This window comes from Carassius carassius, chromosome 29, assembly GCF_963082965.1.
Source record: "Carassius carassius chromosome 29, fCarCar2.1, whole genome shotgun sequence".
Taxonomy (NCBI): domain Eukaryota; kingdom Metazoa; phylum Chordata; class Actinopteri; order Cypriniformes; family Cyprinidae; genus Carassius; species Carassius carassius.
The window spans coordinates 6,995,189-7,012,968 of NC_081783.1; the positions used below are offsets into that span (position 1 = coordinate 6,995,189).

At 39.3% G+C, this 17,780-nt stretch overlaps 1 protein-coding gene across 1 annotated transcript in view; it reads right to left on the bottom strand.

Annotated features, from left to right (window-relative positions):
• Positions 1 to 17,780, bottom strand: part of LOC132109508 (rho guanine nucleotide exchange factor 6-like) — a 36,813-nt gene that overhangs the window by 3,920 nt on the left and 15,113 nt on the right. Inside the window, exons 10-17 of the mRNA XM_059515643.1 lie at positions 9,887 to 10,025; positions 9,732 to 9,791; positions 8,495 to 8,641; positions 7,583 to 7,669; positions 7,399 to 7,480; positions 3,458 to 3,573; positions 3,187 to 3,366; positions 2,732 to 2,752 (exon numbers count right to left, since the gene is read on the bottom strand). Of these exons, the coding sequence (XP_059371626.1) occupies positions 2,732 to 2,752; positions 3,187 to 3,366; positions 3,458 to 3,573; positions 7,399 to 7,480; positions 7,583 to 7,669; positions 8,495 to 8,641; positions 9,732 to 9,791; positions 9,887 to 10,025 (832 nt within the window). The remainder of the gene's footprint in view (positions 1 to 2,731; positions 2,753 to 3,186; positions 3,367 to 3,457; positions 3,574 to 7,398; positions 7,481 to 7,582; positions 7,670 to 8,494; positions 8,642 to 9,731; positions 9,792 to 9,886; positions 10,026 to 17,780) is intronic.

The following is a 17,780-nucleotide window of genomic DNA, read 5'->3' on the forward strand; positions in this document are numbered from 1 at the left end:
TTTCTTAGAGGATGCTAAGAAATTAGGCCAATAAACAGTAGCTTACATAAGTTATGACGCCATTCAGGATAATTCGACAGCAAATTAACAGGGACTCATGAATGACAACAGTTTGCAGATGAGAGACCCTTGTCTGTTTGTGAACTAATTATTTCAGTCTGAGTCATTTGTTGACTGTTACAGCAGTGTCACAGGACTGCCGCCACCTTTTTTCTTGAATGCGAACACTGCAGAGTGAGTCATCTAAATTAGTCTCCTCTAGAACGAAAGCTTTATTAAATCAACTTATTTTGACCAACTTCATTGAATTGTCTAAATGACAGACTAACCATGGGAGACATAAAAAGTTCTGTGGGCAGCTTTATTTAGGAATCTCTTGATGAATATTAAAGGGTTTAAAAAATTCGGTCACTGACAACGAGTCAATTCAATCACAATTTTAGTGAGAATCCGTAAAGTAGTAGTATAAACGTTAATGAAAGTTGATTAACCAAGAGTGTATTGCTTTTTTTATTATGATATACAAATATGTACACGTGGCATGCTTCACGCTACAGTAAATGGGGTTTTCAGTTTTTATATTTTACTCGTGACATCAAACCGAAAGTAAATGGTGGAAATAACTGAAGTTATTTGTACATGTTCACAGTTTACAGAAATGTTTATCACTAACAAATTGCTCATTCATGAAATGACTGTATAACATGATTTGAATCAACACGAAAATAGAAAGTGGCAAATATTAGCTCATTGATTTACAGCACAACATTGTGGCCCTGAGATATATATATGTATTAAAAAAACATTTTTTATGAATGACGTCTCAAATAATTCTCCAGGTTCGTCAAGATCGACATTTAGCCCGGAAAATGACGTGAAAACTAGCGGAAAGACCTGGCTTATGAGAAGACTTCTTAGTTTTTAAACAAAAACTTGCCATTATGCTTTGCGGTAGTTGTTGCTCAGAATACCGGGACAATCACCCAGCATGATTGGAAAATAATATTCCTTCTTACGGTGACATAAACAGCGTCACCTCACACTAACTAGGCATTATGAGTCATTTAGCCATTTCTATGAACAGCTACTTGGCAGATACGGATTCTTATGAACGTCTAAATTTAGCTTACCGATAGACAACATTTAACAGGTTCATTGCGCAGGTATACGATTCTTTTCTGAACTCTTCAAATGTGATATCAGCTGTGAAAAAGTGTTTCTTGAATGGCCATATTTGTTGGAAGCAAGAAAATGTATAGGCTTGGGTACATTTTTGATTAATATGGCAAAAGTGTTTTCTAGCACTTCAGTAACTGTGGCAACGGCTAACGTATGCCTTAATCCCTTCAGAATCTCTTGAGACAGTCTGCAAGACAATTCACTATCCCAGTTATTTATTTTATATCCCTGGAACACTGCCGCAGGTTATTAGGCTTTTGCCGAATATAGAACCAATTATTGCTGTTATGTTTTCCAATATGAAGAAATCTCTACCTAATGCTCTAGTTAGAAACAAAAATGGGAAATACATCTTCCTCATAAAACCTTATGGGTACACCTTAGAACATTGTCATTATTGAAGATATGGCTACATTTACATTTACTATTAGTAAATGTAAACTGTAACTACAGTATGTAAATGTAAATGAAACTACAGATTTAATATAATTATTGAAAAAAGCATCTTATCATACTTGCTGTCTTACATAATGAAAACTGTTTCTACCATCAGAGCAACTGAAGCGTCAAGTACCACCAAATGGAAAGCAGGTTTTAGCCAGTCTGCTACCACACTGGTCGAAAGCAAGCAGCATGAAATGAGTAAAGAGCCGTTTGCAGAAGAACCCTTCTTGCATTTTGAAACAGCTGGACAGAATGTAGGAATGAAACCCAATCCAGGGCTTTGGAGGCACATTTTTAACAGCTTTTAAAATGAATCTTGAAATGGCATGGAAGCCGAGGCAGAAACCACCAAAGATGTATGTGTGTGCATATATATATATATATATATATATATATATATATATATATAGAATGTTTACTCAGACCAATAAAATAGCATGTTTAAGGAAATAAAACAAGCAATATATTGACTTCTAAAGCAAATTTTGCCTATTCAGTGCTTTGTCTGCCACACTAATGTTACATACTTGGAGTTTCTTTTTTTTATACAAGTGATTAATTTAATTAATTACTCACAATTAATGCAATTTATTTGTTTTGACTGAATGTGATCAAATTGAAGCTCAACATTTCTATAAACCGTATGCATGTGCACACTTGTTTTTTGGTTGGATAAGTATCACACCATCTTTTGTAAGTATCGCAGCAGTTTTTTTCATGCAGGAAAAGGGTTGGTTGGGTTTGTGGGTATACTGATTAAAGACGATGAGCTTTGAAGGTTGAGAAGCAGGATATGATTGAGTACACGTTGTTTACTGCCTGCCAACATTTTGCTATTGTATTTGAACTCCCTTTCTATTTATAAATGAATACTACATAGCAAAGATCATTAATTACAAATGAATGCATCTTAAGCAAAGTTCACTGAAGAGGGATTAGAAGATACAACTGCAAACAAAACCGGAAATGGGCGGCTCTCCACAGAATTAGAGAAAAAGACAGATAACCATGGATCCAGCGTGCAACACCGGTGCTAGCCAAGCACACAGACACGGACACAAACACACAAGTACTCACGGAAAACAAACAGACACACATCTACTCTTACCTTCAGGATATAAGACATCCTCTAAAGAAGCAGAAAATGGAGAGAGAATGAAGATGTGTATGAGAATAAAAGAACAGCCTGACAGGAATATGATGGAAAGATCAGTGAGAGGTGAACGTTAACTGTTGCAGCTAAACAGAAAATTTCACATGCATTTCATGGTTGTCACTAACAACACCCTTGGTAAAATCTTGTAGAAAGGCCATGCACATTAATAAGATGTTCGAGTGGGCTTTGGCAGTTCAAAGACCACTAAACATTCCACTTAAATCTGAGATAACAACACCTCCACCGCAACCTGTGGTGAAGACGATGAAGTAGGGCTGCTGGCTGAAAAACTTTACAGTCAGACTAGCTCTATGTGCATTGGTTTCCTGTTAGGACCACCAAGAATACACAAAGGTAAATTACGCTCCCACTCAACATCTCTTATGACTGTTTTCCCAAAAGCCTACCTCTTTATAACCTAGCGCAGCGGAGGGCTTGAGGGGCGGCGCTGGTCTGAGACAGCTTAAGGACCATGGCTTGGTGAGCTTAGGGGGTTCGAGAGGTCCTCGGTTAGCCACACCAGTACCGAAACTGTGCAAGTGGTGGGACGACGTGCCAGCCATGGCTGTAGGCTTACCCTCAACACTCTGCTCATGCAAAATACACAAGAAAATAATGATTCACCTGTAGAGGGGCATCATACTGAGAAATAAGGTGCAAAAAAAAAGAGAGTGTTACCTTCAATATTGTTCCGACTGGACTTCCTTCCTTGCTGTATGCATGAAGATGCTCTAACCACTCCAGCTGCTCCTGTGCACTACTGCAGAACACCATGGTGCGATCTACTGTCCCTCCTAAAAACACCATCAAAACACAGTCAGCGAAATGGAAGATACAACAAAGCTGCAACTGCTCAAGCTTTTTAGTACGTCTAAATCTTCATGCACTTATGAATGCATCTATGCACTGTTTTAAACTGTTTTAAGGAGTCACTGTGATTGTGACTGTGTTGTTATAACATCGATGGCTCATGTCAAATATGGTCTTTTTGGTCGTCCAAACCAAGCTCGACAAGAAGGGTCACACACCTTGCTAGATCGGTTGGCAACAATTCTGGTAAAAACAATCTCTCATTTGGATTACTAAATATACGTTCACTTTCCACTAAAGGACCTCTGGTGTACAATCTGTTGTCTGACTGTAAGTTTGACTATCGCTGTTTAACTGAGACATGGTAGAAACCAGCTGACTTTTTTAATCTAAACCAGTCTGTTCTCCCAAGATATGGTTATGTTTTTTTGAACACTTTCTGAACTCTTGACTTACCTTTGTTCCATGTCTCCAAATGTTATTATGCTGGGTGATTTTAACATTCATATAGATAATGTCAGTAATGCATTTACAAGTAAATTTTTATCATGCTTGGATTGTTTTAGTATGCAGCAATTTAACACACTGCATAGTCTTGATCTTGCTTGCTGTTCTGGTATAACACTTTATAATTGTACCGTTTCTGTTCTGTCCATATCAGCTCACCTGCTGGTGTCTTTTTGTGCCCAACTGGCAGTTTTTAAGGTAAACCCGTGTCGTCCGATCACATTTTGGAATATTAAGAACACTGATGTTCCTATTCTTGCTGTTGAACTTCCCAGCTTTTCCAGTAAATAGGATTTCTCTACTGTTGATGAACTGGTTTCATATTACAATGATGGGCTGAACATGATTTTAGATGATTTTGCACCTGTGAAAACTCGTACCGTTTCATTTGTATATTCAGCTCCTTGCTTTACACCTCAACTGCGTGAACTTAAAACTACTTCAGAGATAGTGGGTCTGATAAATAAATCTAAATCTTTGACTTGTCAGTTAGACCCTTTACCAACTCCTTTATTGAAAGCTTGTTTACCGGCCCTGTCACCACTGATTACTAAAACTGTTCATTCTTCACTTGATTCTGGTTCTGCATTATTCAGCTCTTAAATCTGCTATTATTACTCCCATACCTAAAGGGGTGGTTCATGTTTTTTTTTCTTTCTAGACTTGATTGTGTTTATGGGGTGCAGTCTAAAATGTATTAATGCTTTGTTAAAAAAAACAAAACAAAAAAAACATTATTTTTCACATAATTTACCTTTATTCCACACCGCTCTCTGTCCTTTCTCTGAGAAATACGATTATCATTTCCTGCTTTTATGAAGCCCCTCCCTCAGAAATAGGTAATGGGCTCTGATTGGTTAGCTAGCATAGTGTGTTGTGATTGGCTAAAGGAACAGAATTAAGAACCGCTGCTTTAGAACATTGATTTTGAAACTTGTGAATCCATTATAATCGTTAGAAGACAGAAATCACGATTCATATAAGAATAGATTTTTACGTGCACCTCTAGTTTTCTCTCTCTTCTCTTAAGCAACGCAGCATGGTCTCGCCCCCTTTGCTGCCTTTTCCAGAGGGCATGGTTTATCTGGGTTTGTTGCGTCACAAACCAGTGAAGTAACTTCTTGTAGTCCCCTACCAGCCGTTCTTGAAGGCATTAAACTGCCAGAATTTTAAAAGATGATATCTCTGTTCTCATTGAACTTTCAGCTTCGTAACTTTACAGTTATTGTTTAGGCTCAAACAACAACATTACACACTAACTAATGTTAAGAAAGTGAAATCACAATCAACCACCCCTTTAAGAAACCAGGGGCTGATCCATTACATTTTGATAATTTTCATCCAATTTCAAATTTACTGTTTATCTCTAAGAAAAGGGTATTGCAATTCAAATTCATGAACATCTCTCTAATAATAATAATTTGCATGAACAATCTGAATCTGGTTTTCGTTCCGCCATAGCACTAAGACTACTCTTGTCAGAATAACCAATGATCTATGGCTGGCAGCTGACTCCGGGCTCTTAACCATACTTTCCCTTCTTGACTTGAGGGCTGCCTTTGATACGGTCTCACATAACACAATTTTTAACAGGTTAGCTTCTATTGGGATTACTGACACGTCTCTGTCTTGGTTTAGGTCGTATCTTTCTGGATGCACTTAGCGTATTCAATTAAAAAGTTTTAGATCAAGAAAATCTACAGTCACCACTGGTGTTCCCCAGGGTTCTGTTTTGGGTCCACTTTTTTTCAGAAATGATATACTCCCTCTTGGTTAAATTTTTAGAAAACATGTTATAGGGATGGGCGATATGAGCTAAAATTCATATCAATATATTTTACACTGTCCAGATGATGTCAATATTATATTGTGATATGAGAAAAAAAATTACAGACAAACTATTTTAACCTTATATACTAGAAAAAGTGAGGGATTGGACATAGACCTGAAATCATAAATGTTGTAAACATTTGTGCTGCTTAATATTTTTAAGGAAACCATTTTTTCATGACTCTCTTAGTTATGAATATTTGAAATTGTTCTTTAAGTCAGAGCGCTGGAATTTGTGAGAAATAGAACGGGGCATCAGTTTACTGTCATGGATTTGTTGTGTTGCGTTGCACCGCATCCACAGAAGAGAACATCACTGGGTTCTATTTGCTTTTGTCAAATCGCACAGCTCTCGTTTGTTGTAGTCGCTTTGAGCAGAACCAATTAATTTATATCTCTACATGGCTCCCTGCAATACAACTCTGATTCTTCAGTCGTGCCATGATCTACTGGTTATTTATTACAACCATAACTTCTACATCTGTTAGTATAACACTTATACTCACTAAGGCTGCATATATTAGATCAAATTTCAATAAAGTGTAATATTGTGTAATATTATTAAAATGTAAGATAACTGTTTTTCATTTTAATATAATTTAAATTGTAATTTTTTTCCTGTGATGACAAAGCTGATTTTCAGTATCAGTACTCCAGTCTTTATTAGCACATGATACTTCAGAAATCATAATATGCTGATTTGCTGCTCAAGAAACATTTCTTATAATTATCAATGTTGAAAACAGCTGTACAGCTTACAATCTCTGTGGAAACTGGGATACATTTTTCAAGATTCTTCAGTAAATATAAAGCTGAAAATAACAGCATTTAATTGACACAGGAATATTTTGTAACATTATAAATGTCTTTACTGTCACATTTGATCATTTTAAAGCAAAAACCTTTGAGCTGTAGTGTAATTCATTATTAACTGATAACAAATTCAGTCAACTCAATAACTGATGCAACCAGTCAGTAAAGCTTTGGAACAGAATCACTGAATTAACCTTTTAGAATACAGTGTAAAAATATACAGTTTAGTCTAGTAAATAGAGTGATTCGGTCAGTTTCTCACAAAGAGCTATAAAATGGCTTCAGAAGGCTTGGAATATTGCTCACACGTCACTTACACTATTATAGGGATTTATTTTGTCCTTTCTGAATCTTAGCAGATGTGGTCTTTATGAGCTGTATGTAAAATATTTGCATGAAAAACTGGTTCCACAGGATAAAATAATGACAGTAAAAAAAAGTGAGCAAATAGTGCCAATTTTCATTTTTGAGTGAACTATTCCTTTAATAAATCACACACATGCTCTCTACTTGTTAGGTTAAACTCCACTGCTGCCTGCTGCTGTAAAAACAGCTCAGCTACTAGCAGCATTGAAAAAAGCAGCATTAATGACAAGGTCAAGTGTACATTGTTCTGTAACCTGACCAAACTAAAACTGTTTACATGGACTGAAACAAACCTGTGATCTCAAAAGAATAATGGCCTGTCTCTGCATCCTCTGGCTGTTTGGTTACAGTGGTTCCAGTCAGTGGAAGACGTCCCTTTGAAATGAGATTGTGACACAAATGAGAGCACCGAAGTTGGCACTTTTTCATAAATAACACATGCTCATTGTCATGCACCCAGAAAATAAATTAACTCACCTGGTAAATGAAACCACTCATTCTGGGGCTGGCAGACAGCATGACTACCACATTCGGAAACAGCATGAAGTATCGCTCTTCCTTTTCCTAGAAAAACAAACAAACACATATGTACATTATATTAAATTCATTACTTATACAAAAAAAATATGAAATACCACTACATAAACAATCATGGCACAGATGCAAGTGTATGGCATTACAGCAAACCCTTACAAACACAAACAATGTCTCAACTAACACACGATTTTGGATTGGTGCACGTCTTCATTTTTTTGCTACATTGATTACTCATGATCAACACATATCATACCTTATGTCTAGCAAACCAAGATACATTTCAGCTAAGCAAAAGAGAGAAAGGGAAAAGCAATACATTGAACAGAAATGGCGGGGAATCACTCCGAATGAATTTAACGAGATAATACTTTCATCAACCTACGATTTTTCTTTCAGCTAACCCTCTTCTGATATAATTAGTGGCTCTATCAGCCCCCCACACACCACTGTTTCCATTAACCAGATCATCAGATTCAAAGGGGGCTGAGGTTCCAGTTAAAAACGCATTCAGTGACCACAAGATGCAAAGCTTTGCAGGGGGGTTTGAGCTGTTGACACTTAAAAATTTTCCATTGGTTAGATAAAACGAGTCAAAAAACAACAAAAAATTTGATTGTGCTTCTGGCCGTTATGTTTAAAAGGCCCTGATCAGCACTTTAACACAAAACAACCTTGTGTTGCACAACATTTCAATTAATATTGATTAATATAATCACTTCATAGATTATTCTTACACTGTGCTAACATCTAACATGCATTTTGCACAAAATAAACAGTGATATAACCACGCAGATGTGAAAACAACATGTCAGGTCGAGTTTAGCTGCCACAATGTTACTTCCTGGTTCTCACCTCATTTGAGCTGCTCTGCATGTGGACCTGTGACATGTAGACCACCTGACCCAGTGACTTCATGCTGTCGCCCTCCCAGCCCCGCACCGGCTCCGACAAGATCTGCAACTCCAAGTTCTTTCTTTTTCGCAGATCTTGACACTGAGTCTGAAATACACAAACAGATCAATGTGAAACAAGAATTAGATACATTAATGTGTTAATATGCATTTCACAGTATGAGTCAGTGTAAAGACAAACCAATGACACATAATGATTCGAGACAATATTGTTTTACAGTCAAGTATTAAGACTCATACAGAAGATTCATACCAAGTCCAAAAAGGGTTAGCAGCTGTTAACTTTTAGAAAATGTTCTTAATTCTCTGAAAAATGTCCCGTTATATGAATTAATTGTCAGACATTTAGAATGCATACACTTGATCCTTCAGAAATCATTTAAATATGCTGATTTTCTGCTCGAGAAAAATGTCTTATACTTTTTTTTTTTTTTGACTACAAAGTGTAATGCCAAATTCGAATGTAAAATGGTTGTATCGTTAAAATAGGCATATTCAAAAACGAACCGCGCTTTCTAATGCACAATAACCTGGAACATGAAATGGTCCTTTCGGAGTGGGAGGACACTTCTCCATATTGTCAGGCATTACATTCATGTTCCTAACTGATGCTCATTTATCAGCGCGATTTACAATAAAGTGTCCAAACCGAATACCAATATAGGTAACTGAAAAAAAGGATAGGTAAAGGGGGAAGACCAAGTCTACATAACACCTCCACTTGTGAGAACTATGAAGATGGGACTCTCCCTTACCGGTCAGAAAAAAAAACTAAAAGAACACTGTTCCACAGAACACAAGGAGTAAAGAAATCACCTACTACTAAAATTTCTTAGCAGAGACATTTGACCTGAGAAGCCATTATATATGGAATGACTCATCTTTCCTCAGTATTTTTTATGTTATAAAGGCACTCTTGCAAAACCTTAACCTTTACATTTCATGTAACAGCGAAATCTCTTCCAACCTGTAAAGTGCAGTGAACCTGCTGTGCGGTCTAGAGATGAGGGTAAAAGGGAATTAGAGAAAAGATTCAAAATATTTTGCTACATGACAGGAAACATCTCACAGTGGTCAAAACTGAGAGGTCAAAGTGATGAGTGGATTTTATAAAAAGCTTTAGTTGTCAGACAAGGACCAAGATGACATGGCAAATATGACGGATAACGGTTACATACCACAAGATTTTTAAAAGCAACAGTCGCTTTGAGAATGTCACTGTAATCTGGATGCGCTTCCTACGAGAAAAAAAGAAAAAAAAAGGAAGAATCTGTAAATATTATAATTCATGAAAAGACTCACAGGAATTCAGGCCATGTCGCCTTACGGTTACCTCCACATGTCGCTCAAGCTCCTGCAGCAGGATGGGGTATTTGTCGAGCCTCATGAAGGGTCTGCTCAGGCTGGTGGTGAGGGTCAGGATACCGGGAGCACTGGCGCCCTGACTCTCCATAAACTTGTCCAGCTCCTCACTGTTTAAGGTAATGCAAAGTATTGGAATTAGGTGCCTTTTCTAGTCAATTCAAGTCAAATCACATCAGTATTGAAAACAGTCCCTTCATTTTAAAATTAATTTTAATTTTAAGAATTCTTTAAAATAGATCAAACCTTATTAAAGCTAAATATGTGACCCTGGACCACAAAACATTATAGGACATGACAGGGCAATATTTGCCCGAGATACAACTATTGAAAATTTGGAATATGACGGTGCAAAAGAATCTAAATATTCAGAAAATTGCCTTTAAAGTTGAACTAACCAAACTTTAAGTTTTCATATATTTACAGTAGGAAATTTACAAAATATCTTCATGGAACATGATCTTTATGATTTTTGGCATAAAAGAAAATTCAATAATTTTTTATTTTTTTTGGCTATTGCTACAAATATACCCCAGTGACTTAAGACTGGTTTTGTGCTCCAGGGTCACATATATAAATATGAATGCACAACTACCATTTCAACTGACCAAGTTTGAGGTCAGTAAAACATTTTTGTAAGCAACTTAATACTTTTATTTGCCAAGGATGAATTAATAAAATAAATTAAATAAAAAAATTTTATTAAATTTTTTTAATAAAAAGTGAAAGTAAAGACAAATACTATTTAATTTTTTTTTTTCCATTTTAATTATGTTTTTTTTAAATATTCATCAAAATAAATTTTAAAAAATGGACCGTTTCCATAAAAATATTAAACTACTTTATTTAACCTGTCAACACCGGTAATAATAATAAAGAAAAATTTATATTAAAATGATTTCTGAAGGTTCGTGTGACACTGAAGACTGGAGTAATGATGCTGAAAATTCAGCTTTACATCACAGGAATTAATTACATTTAAAAATGTATTACAATAGAAAACAGTTATTTTAAATTCTTACAATATTTCACAATATGAATGTTCATAATGTTTTTTTGTATCAGACAAATGCAGCCTTTGTGAGCATAAGTCTTCTTTTTTTCCAACCCCATACATAAATAAATGCAATAAATAAATGTTTCATAAATAAATGCACACTAAAATGTATTTTGAACATTTTAGTTGCACGTTAAAATGTATGTCTTGGCATAATATAAAAAAAAATAATAATAACAATAATAAGAACTCTGAGGCAATCATGCCAAAAGTGCTTTCACATATAACCATAACAATAGCAAGTGTTTTGGGAAAGGTGACAGAATACTAGATGCTGAAATGTGATAAACTGAAGTTAGACTTAAGATGAATCATCTGAACACATGCCTTGAATACACGATCGAGCAATGGAAAAATGCTGCAACAATTCTGCAGAGTGATATGCAAGTGAGCAAAGACAATCAAAAGTGTGTATTCTGCCTCCATCAGCACAACCACAGCTATAGATATCCTGTTGGGTTAGTGCTGTTTCCTGTGTGTATGAGGCATGCCTTTTCACTCTCTCCTTCTGTCGCGGAGCATTCTGAGGTGGAAGGAGAAAACTAACAGAAACCCTAATGTAGATCATTGTACAGGAAGTGTGTAAAATGTGGCTCAGGCATTTATGAATACCTGTTAAGTTTACTAGTACAAACCAAAAAAAAAAAATTTTTTTTTAATTGAAATAGGGCAGCACTGTTATATGTAAAGGCAAACGGGAGACTTGCTCGTTTAGTCACTCAGCTCAGAGAGACATAAGAGAATGAAAGCTTTGTAGTGACACCTGGTGGTTCAACTGGATATTAAAAAAGCAAAGACACTAGTGACACAAAAAAATTGTATTACTAGTGTCAAACAAACAGAGAAATGTTTAGCAAGCTTAACAACAGTAAAGTATTAACAATCTTTGGGAAGTCAACTTATATACTGTATTTAAGATTAATAGTGGATATTAACTGGAGACAAAATATTTTGTGCCAATTTTTTCTCAATCATTTTTTTGCCCAGAAACCACTCTTTTGCATACCTGCCAACCTTGAAGAAATTTTATGAGTACTACAATCACCCCCCCCCCACGCACGCACGCACGCGAAAACCTGACAGCCCACCACCAATGTATGCTCCACCATTGCATGCACACCTGTGAGAAACCTATGAGATACCTAACACTATAATACATATTATACACATAATATCCTTTCACCAATTAAGATTTATAAGTTACTCCATAACATAATGTTATGTTAATCACTTCATGTTATACAATTACTGCAATCACTCCGAACATTTTGTACAGGAGGCATAGCCCATGGAAACTTCTTCCACCTGAAAATCTTGTCAGAAATAACTGAGGACATTCTTTCTAAATAAATAAATCAAAACATTAAATAAATGTGCAAAACCAGCAGTTATCAATATCAAAATCAGTTTGCTAAAAACAAACAACAATTTTTCTAATAATTTTATATGCATAGTGTTTAAACTTTTGCTTTGTTTAACTTGTTAAAGGTTGCAGATTTGGCTTTTTAAGTAGTGCATCAGTGAAAGTCTCTTTGTAACAAATGCTGTCTTTGGAGGCAATCATGACTTTTCTTGTCACCAGAGAACTAAACATCTCTGTGCTCATATTAATAGATTATTATTAATGTTGAAAAGAGCGGAGAATATATATTTTTTCAGGTTTTTTCGAGGGGATAAATTGAAAGAACAGCATTGTTTGTTACAGTTACATTTATTTGTTACGTTTATATTATTTACATCAAGCTTTTGAATGGTATAGTATTGCATATTGTTATTGAAACTTCATAATGTTTCACTTGATTATATATTTAGTCAGGAATTATAGTTTGGAAAAAGTCTAACTAGTAAAATGTTTACACGTTATGTGAAAACTAGTACAAGTATATAAATAAATAATAAGAGACTCAAGTTTATTATCTCTGCTGAATAAAGTGCTTCATTCTTTTTTTCTGAGGAATCCAAATCTCAAATACTCAACCAAATCACATTTTGGGGTGAATTATATCTTATTCCTCTTATCGCGAAGCAAACAGTAAAATAAAAAAACTTTATTTAACATTAGAATCTGAATAGAGCGTTCAGCGCGGGGGCGTGGTCAAATTAGAAGATAATGAAGGGAGATGTGAAAAACAGACATCGCGTAGTTTTCATATAGATTACTTTATCACAGAATATTTTCGGCAGCACTTGTTTAGTTTAAAAGTAGACATGTCAGGCTTTCTATAGAATATCTCTCATGTCTCTTCGTTGAGTATTCACGGAGTTACAGTTCATTTTAATGACGTGTTTGTAAATGAAGATCAGCGCAGACAAAGGCTGCAGACAGCACACCTTGTTTGTTATCTTTATTTTATAAGTGCACAAAGTTTTGTTGTTATTATGTCTGTATACAAATAAAACTAGACCCTTTACAGATTCGATTGATGTATTGATCTTATCTGTACGATCAAAACTGAAAGTGTAATTAAAGTTCTTTTCGTGGTTATCAGGAGAAAATGACTCATAACGCCTATACGCGTTAACCGACTCAAGAGGGTTGAACAGAAGAACAATTCAAAACGAAAGAAAACGTCTCCGGTTACTATCGTAACCTCGGTTCCCTGAGAGGCGGGAACGAGACATTACGTCAGCTAAGACGTATATGGGAACTCTTCCCTTCTCCACTTTCACTGAAATCTTATTGGCTAACGCCAGCTGGGGACAGCTGACCAATTGACGTGAAGCATGCAAATACTGACAGTTCAGCGGGCAGTATAAAATGCATGGGCGCGAAAATTACGTCAGAATCACGACTGAACGCTAGCACAGCTGATCAAACAGCGACCACGGCGGCTAACGTAATGTCTCGTTCCCGCCTCTCAGGGAACCGAGGTTACGATAGTAACCGGAGACGTACCCTCTCGAGGCGGTAACTCAACATTAAGTCAGCTAAGACGTATATGGGAATTGTATAAAATCCCGCCTTGAGAGCAGTGAAGATAAGCCCTGAACGGAGTCAATCACCCCCACACATAAGCAGGACAGTTCTAGCCAATGGCCGTGTCGCTAAGAGTGCTTGCATCTGATAGGCGGAACTAGGCCAATGAGACATCTGCTCCGACCCTAACAAAATTTGCATAACTTCAAGCAATAAATCGAAGTCTGCACTAACCAGGGCAGACACAACGCAATAAGCACTGAAGCATGAGAGTTAAACAGAGTCGTCGGCATTTGCGGTGACAACTGCATAAACCATTTAAACCATAACACAGAGTTAGCAGCCATGGTAACTACTGTATAGCTGGTTATAACAGAATGAATAAAACTTAACTCACCGAAAGTACATGTGACACTACAGAGGGTACATCCAGCTTGTAAAACCTGGCGATTGTGTTCTGGGAAGACCAGCCAGCAGCAAAACATAAATACTGGACAGAAATACCTCTAGACCAGGCCCATCAGGAAGCATTTATATTGTCCTCGCAGAATGAGCTCTGATGTTGAGGGGATAATCCTTCCCCTTGCATTCGATAGCGTCCACGATCCAGTGAGAAAGTCTCTGTTTAGAAACAGCACGTCCCTTATTACATCCACCAAGCACACGAACAGCTGGTCCGACTGACGAAAGGCGGCCAAGCGATTCATATACATTCGTAAAACCCTAACAGGGTCCCGGCGCACTGAGTATCAGCGTCACGCGAGGCTGACGGCTCAACAGATAAGGCGGGTAGGGAAACAAAACGGTTTATCGAGTGACTTCGGAACGAAACCCGGTCTCGGCCGGAGAGTGACGTTACAGTCGCCAGGTCCGAAAACGATGCAATAACGTTCACCAAATGCAAAGCAGACTTCAGGGAAGCTCCTTAACTGCAATCGAAGCTAAGGGCTCGAACGGTAGTAAGAGATAGAGCCCTCAAAACTAGAGCTAAATCCCACGGCGGCACGGAGGGCGGCCATGAAGTACACAATCTCCTTGCTCCCCTGAGAAACTGATTACCAGAGCGTGCTTACCGATCGTTTGCCCATAAACTGGGGAACGAAAAACGGCAATAGCGGTCACATACACCTTCAGCATGGATGGTTTCAAACTCTAAGTCCCGCTTATTATTGTCCACGCAGCGGCCACACATGAAGGTTCCACAGCACGGGGCTGGGGTGCCATATTGTGCCGTTCGCCTGAGACAGCAGGTCCTGCCTGAGGGGGATTCGCCATGGGGGAGCCATCACTAACTCTCTCAGGTCCGCGAACTAGGGCTGATTCGGCCAGTTCGGGGCCACGAGTATAACTGACGCTCTCTCCTCCCCGATTTTGCACAACACAGGCAGAATCTTCACCGGAGGGAACGTGTAAGCCTGGCTTCCGGCCAACGCGATGTCAGAGCATCTCCCGGCAGGGGGGAGTGAGATAGCGAGAAGAACGTCTTACAGTGTGTGTTCTCGCTCGTGGCAAACAAATCCACTTCCTCCCTCCCAATCATTAGATCTGATCCTGGGTGAAGCCTCCATCTCCTTGAGGAATCCCGTTCCTCGAAAGCATGCTCACTCCACGGTTCAAAGTACCGGGGATGTGCGACGCTCTTATGGAGATTAAGTGTCGGTCCGCCCAAAACAGGAGACTCGCTGCCTGTTTGAATAGAGCTCTGGAGCACACGCCGCCCTGGCGATTTATGTACGAGACCACAGACGTGTTGTCGGTTTGAATCAGTACATGTTGCCGCTTCAATTTCGACCGAAAGGCTTGCAGGGCTAAGGACACCGCTTCCAATTCCAAACGGTGTATGTGCCACCTTCTCTGTGACTCCGACCACAGGCCTGAGGCAGGTACGCCCAGACGCACTGCTCCTCAGCCTGAAGTAGACGCATTCATAGAGAAAAGAGCTCCTGGGCTGAACATATCCGGGCTGTTCCACGGTCTCAGAGTGCTGACGCAACTGTGAATGACCGTATGTGCTTGTGGACCGAAGACCACACCCTCGGCGGAACTCGAGTTACAGCCAAAACAGTAGCGGCCGCAGTGTAGCAGACCCAGATGGCGCACTGACGAAGCCGCCGCCATCAGTCCCAGACGCCTCTGAAATTCCCTCAGTGTAAACGACCTGCCCGGTCTGAAACAGCGCAGAGTCGATGAAATGCTCTAGAGAGAGATGGGCTCGTATCGCCATCGAGTCCAAACATATTCCCAGATATGTTACAGTCCGACTTGTAAAAACACGCTCTTCTGCTTATTCACACGCAGTGCCAGCGTATCCAAACGGCGAAGCATTGTTTTCACATGACTGATAGCACATCTCTTGAGTGGGCTAAAATCAGCCAATCGTCCAGATAATTCAACATGCGCATTCCGCTCGATCTGAGGGGAAATTTCGCTCTATCGCTCCCTCTCGAGCAGACTGAGAACTTCCTGTCGCAGGACAGGACGGTTCTGGGGCAAAGTCAGTGACGGGACCACGCCTTTGAAGCGGGGAGGTCTGCGTTTGAATTGGAGAGAATATCCATCGTGAATTATTCCCAGTATCCACGGTGAAACGCCCGGGATAGCCCTCCTACCGTCCATGAAATGACACCGCGGACGCGTTACCTCTACAGCCACTGATGGCTTATTTTGACCAGGGCCCCGCCCCCGCGAGGCTGGAAGCACTGGTGGGGAGCGCGGGTCGCGTCGCTTAATGGTGTGATACTCTTGCGCCATCGAGAGGCCATTATAATCATGGGTTTGTGGCTCTGCGCTGTTTGAGACCGGGCGAGTGACACAATGTTGGGTGCAAGAATTTGGATACATGCTTCTATAGTAAAATTTTTACTCACACAAACATCATATAAACACATATAGCAATCGTCACCCATAGTGACATGGGGGACATGATGCATGTGTTTTTGTGGTGTTAGCACTCTCGCTCCCACGCGAGGCCATTATAATCATAGGTTGTGGCTCTGCACTGTTCTGAGACAGGGCGAGTGACACAGTGATGAGTGTAAGAGGAAGTAAAGCTCTTTTGTTGATTGTATACATGCTTTTATTGTGGAACTCACAAACAGCATTTAAACAGACATAGCAATCGTCGCCCGAAGGAACATGGAGGGTGACACCGTGTTTTTGTGGTGTTGGCACTCTCGCTCCCTCGCGAGGCCATTATAATCATGGGTTGTGGCTCAGCGCTGCTATGAGACAGGGCGAGTGACACAGTGTTGAGTGTAAGAGAAAGAAAAGGTCTTTTGTTGATTGTGTACATGCTTCTATTGTGGAACTCACACAAACAGCATTTAAACACACATAGCAATCGTCGCCCGAAGGAAATGGGGGACATGATGCATTTGAACATGGCACTTGGGGGCGGGCCTCCCGCGCACTCACTCTTTCACTTTATCGGTCAGTCAGGGAGACAGCTCGATGGCGTGCTGGCTCTCTCGCGGCGCAGGGTCCTCAACCGACCCTGACGTTTCCTCCCAGGTTCTTACCACTGCTGGTTTCGGCCGAAACGAGCGTCCGGTTCAGAGCGGGGTGTCACGGCGAGCTATTTTAGCTGGTCTTAGAACCTGATGAGGTGCATAAGAGCGGAACCTCGCAGATGAAGACTGGAGTGAGCGACGGGGTATCACGTGGCTCATCGCCTTGGTGCGCTTTCTGCGTCTCTGAGAAAAGCTCCATGACGTCACTAAAGAGGCCGGAGGGAGCAACTGGAACGTTTAGGAGCGTCCTACGGTTCGCGTCTTCCAGGATGTAATAAATATAAAACTTCCTATTCATCCGGAAGGAGGAGGCGGGAACCGGCGGACAATCAAAGGATATTTTAATAATACAAATTAAACACAAAACAGTGCACCAGCCCCT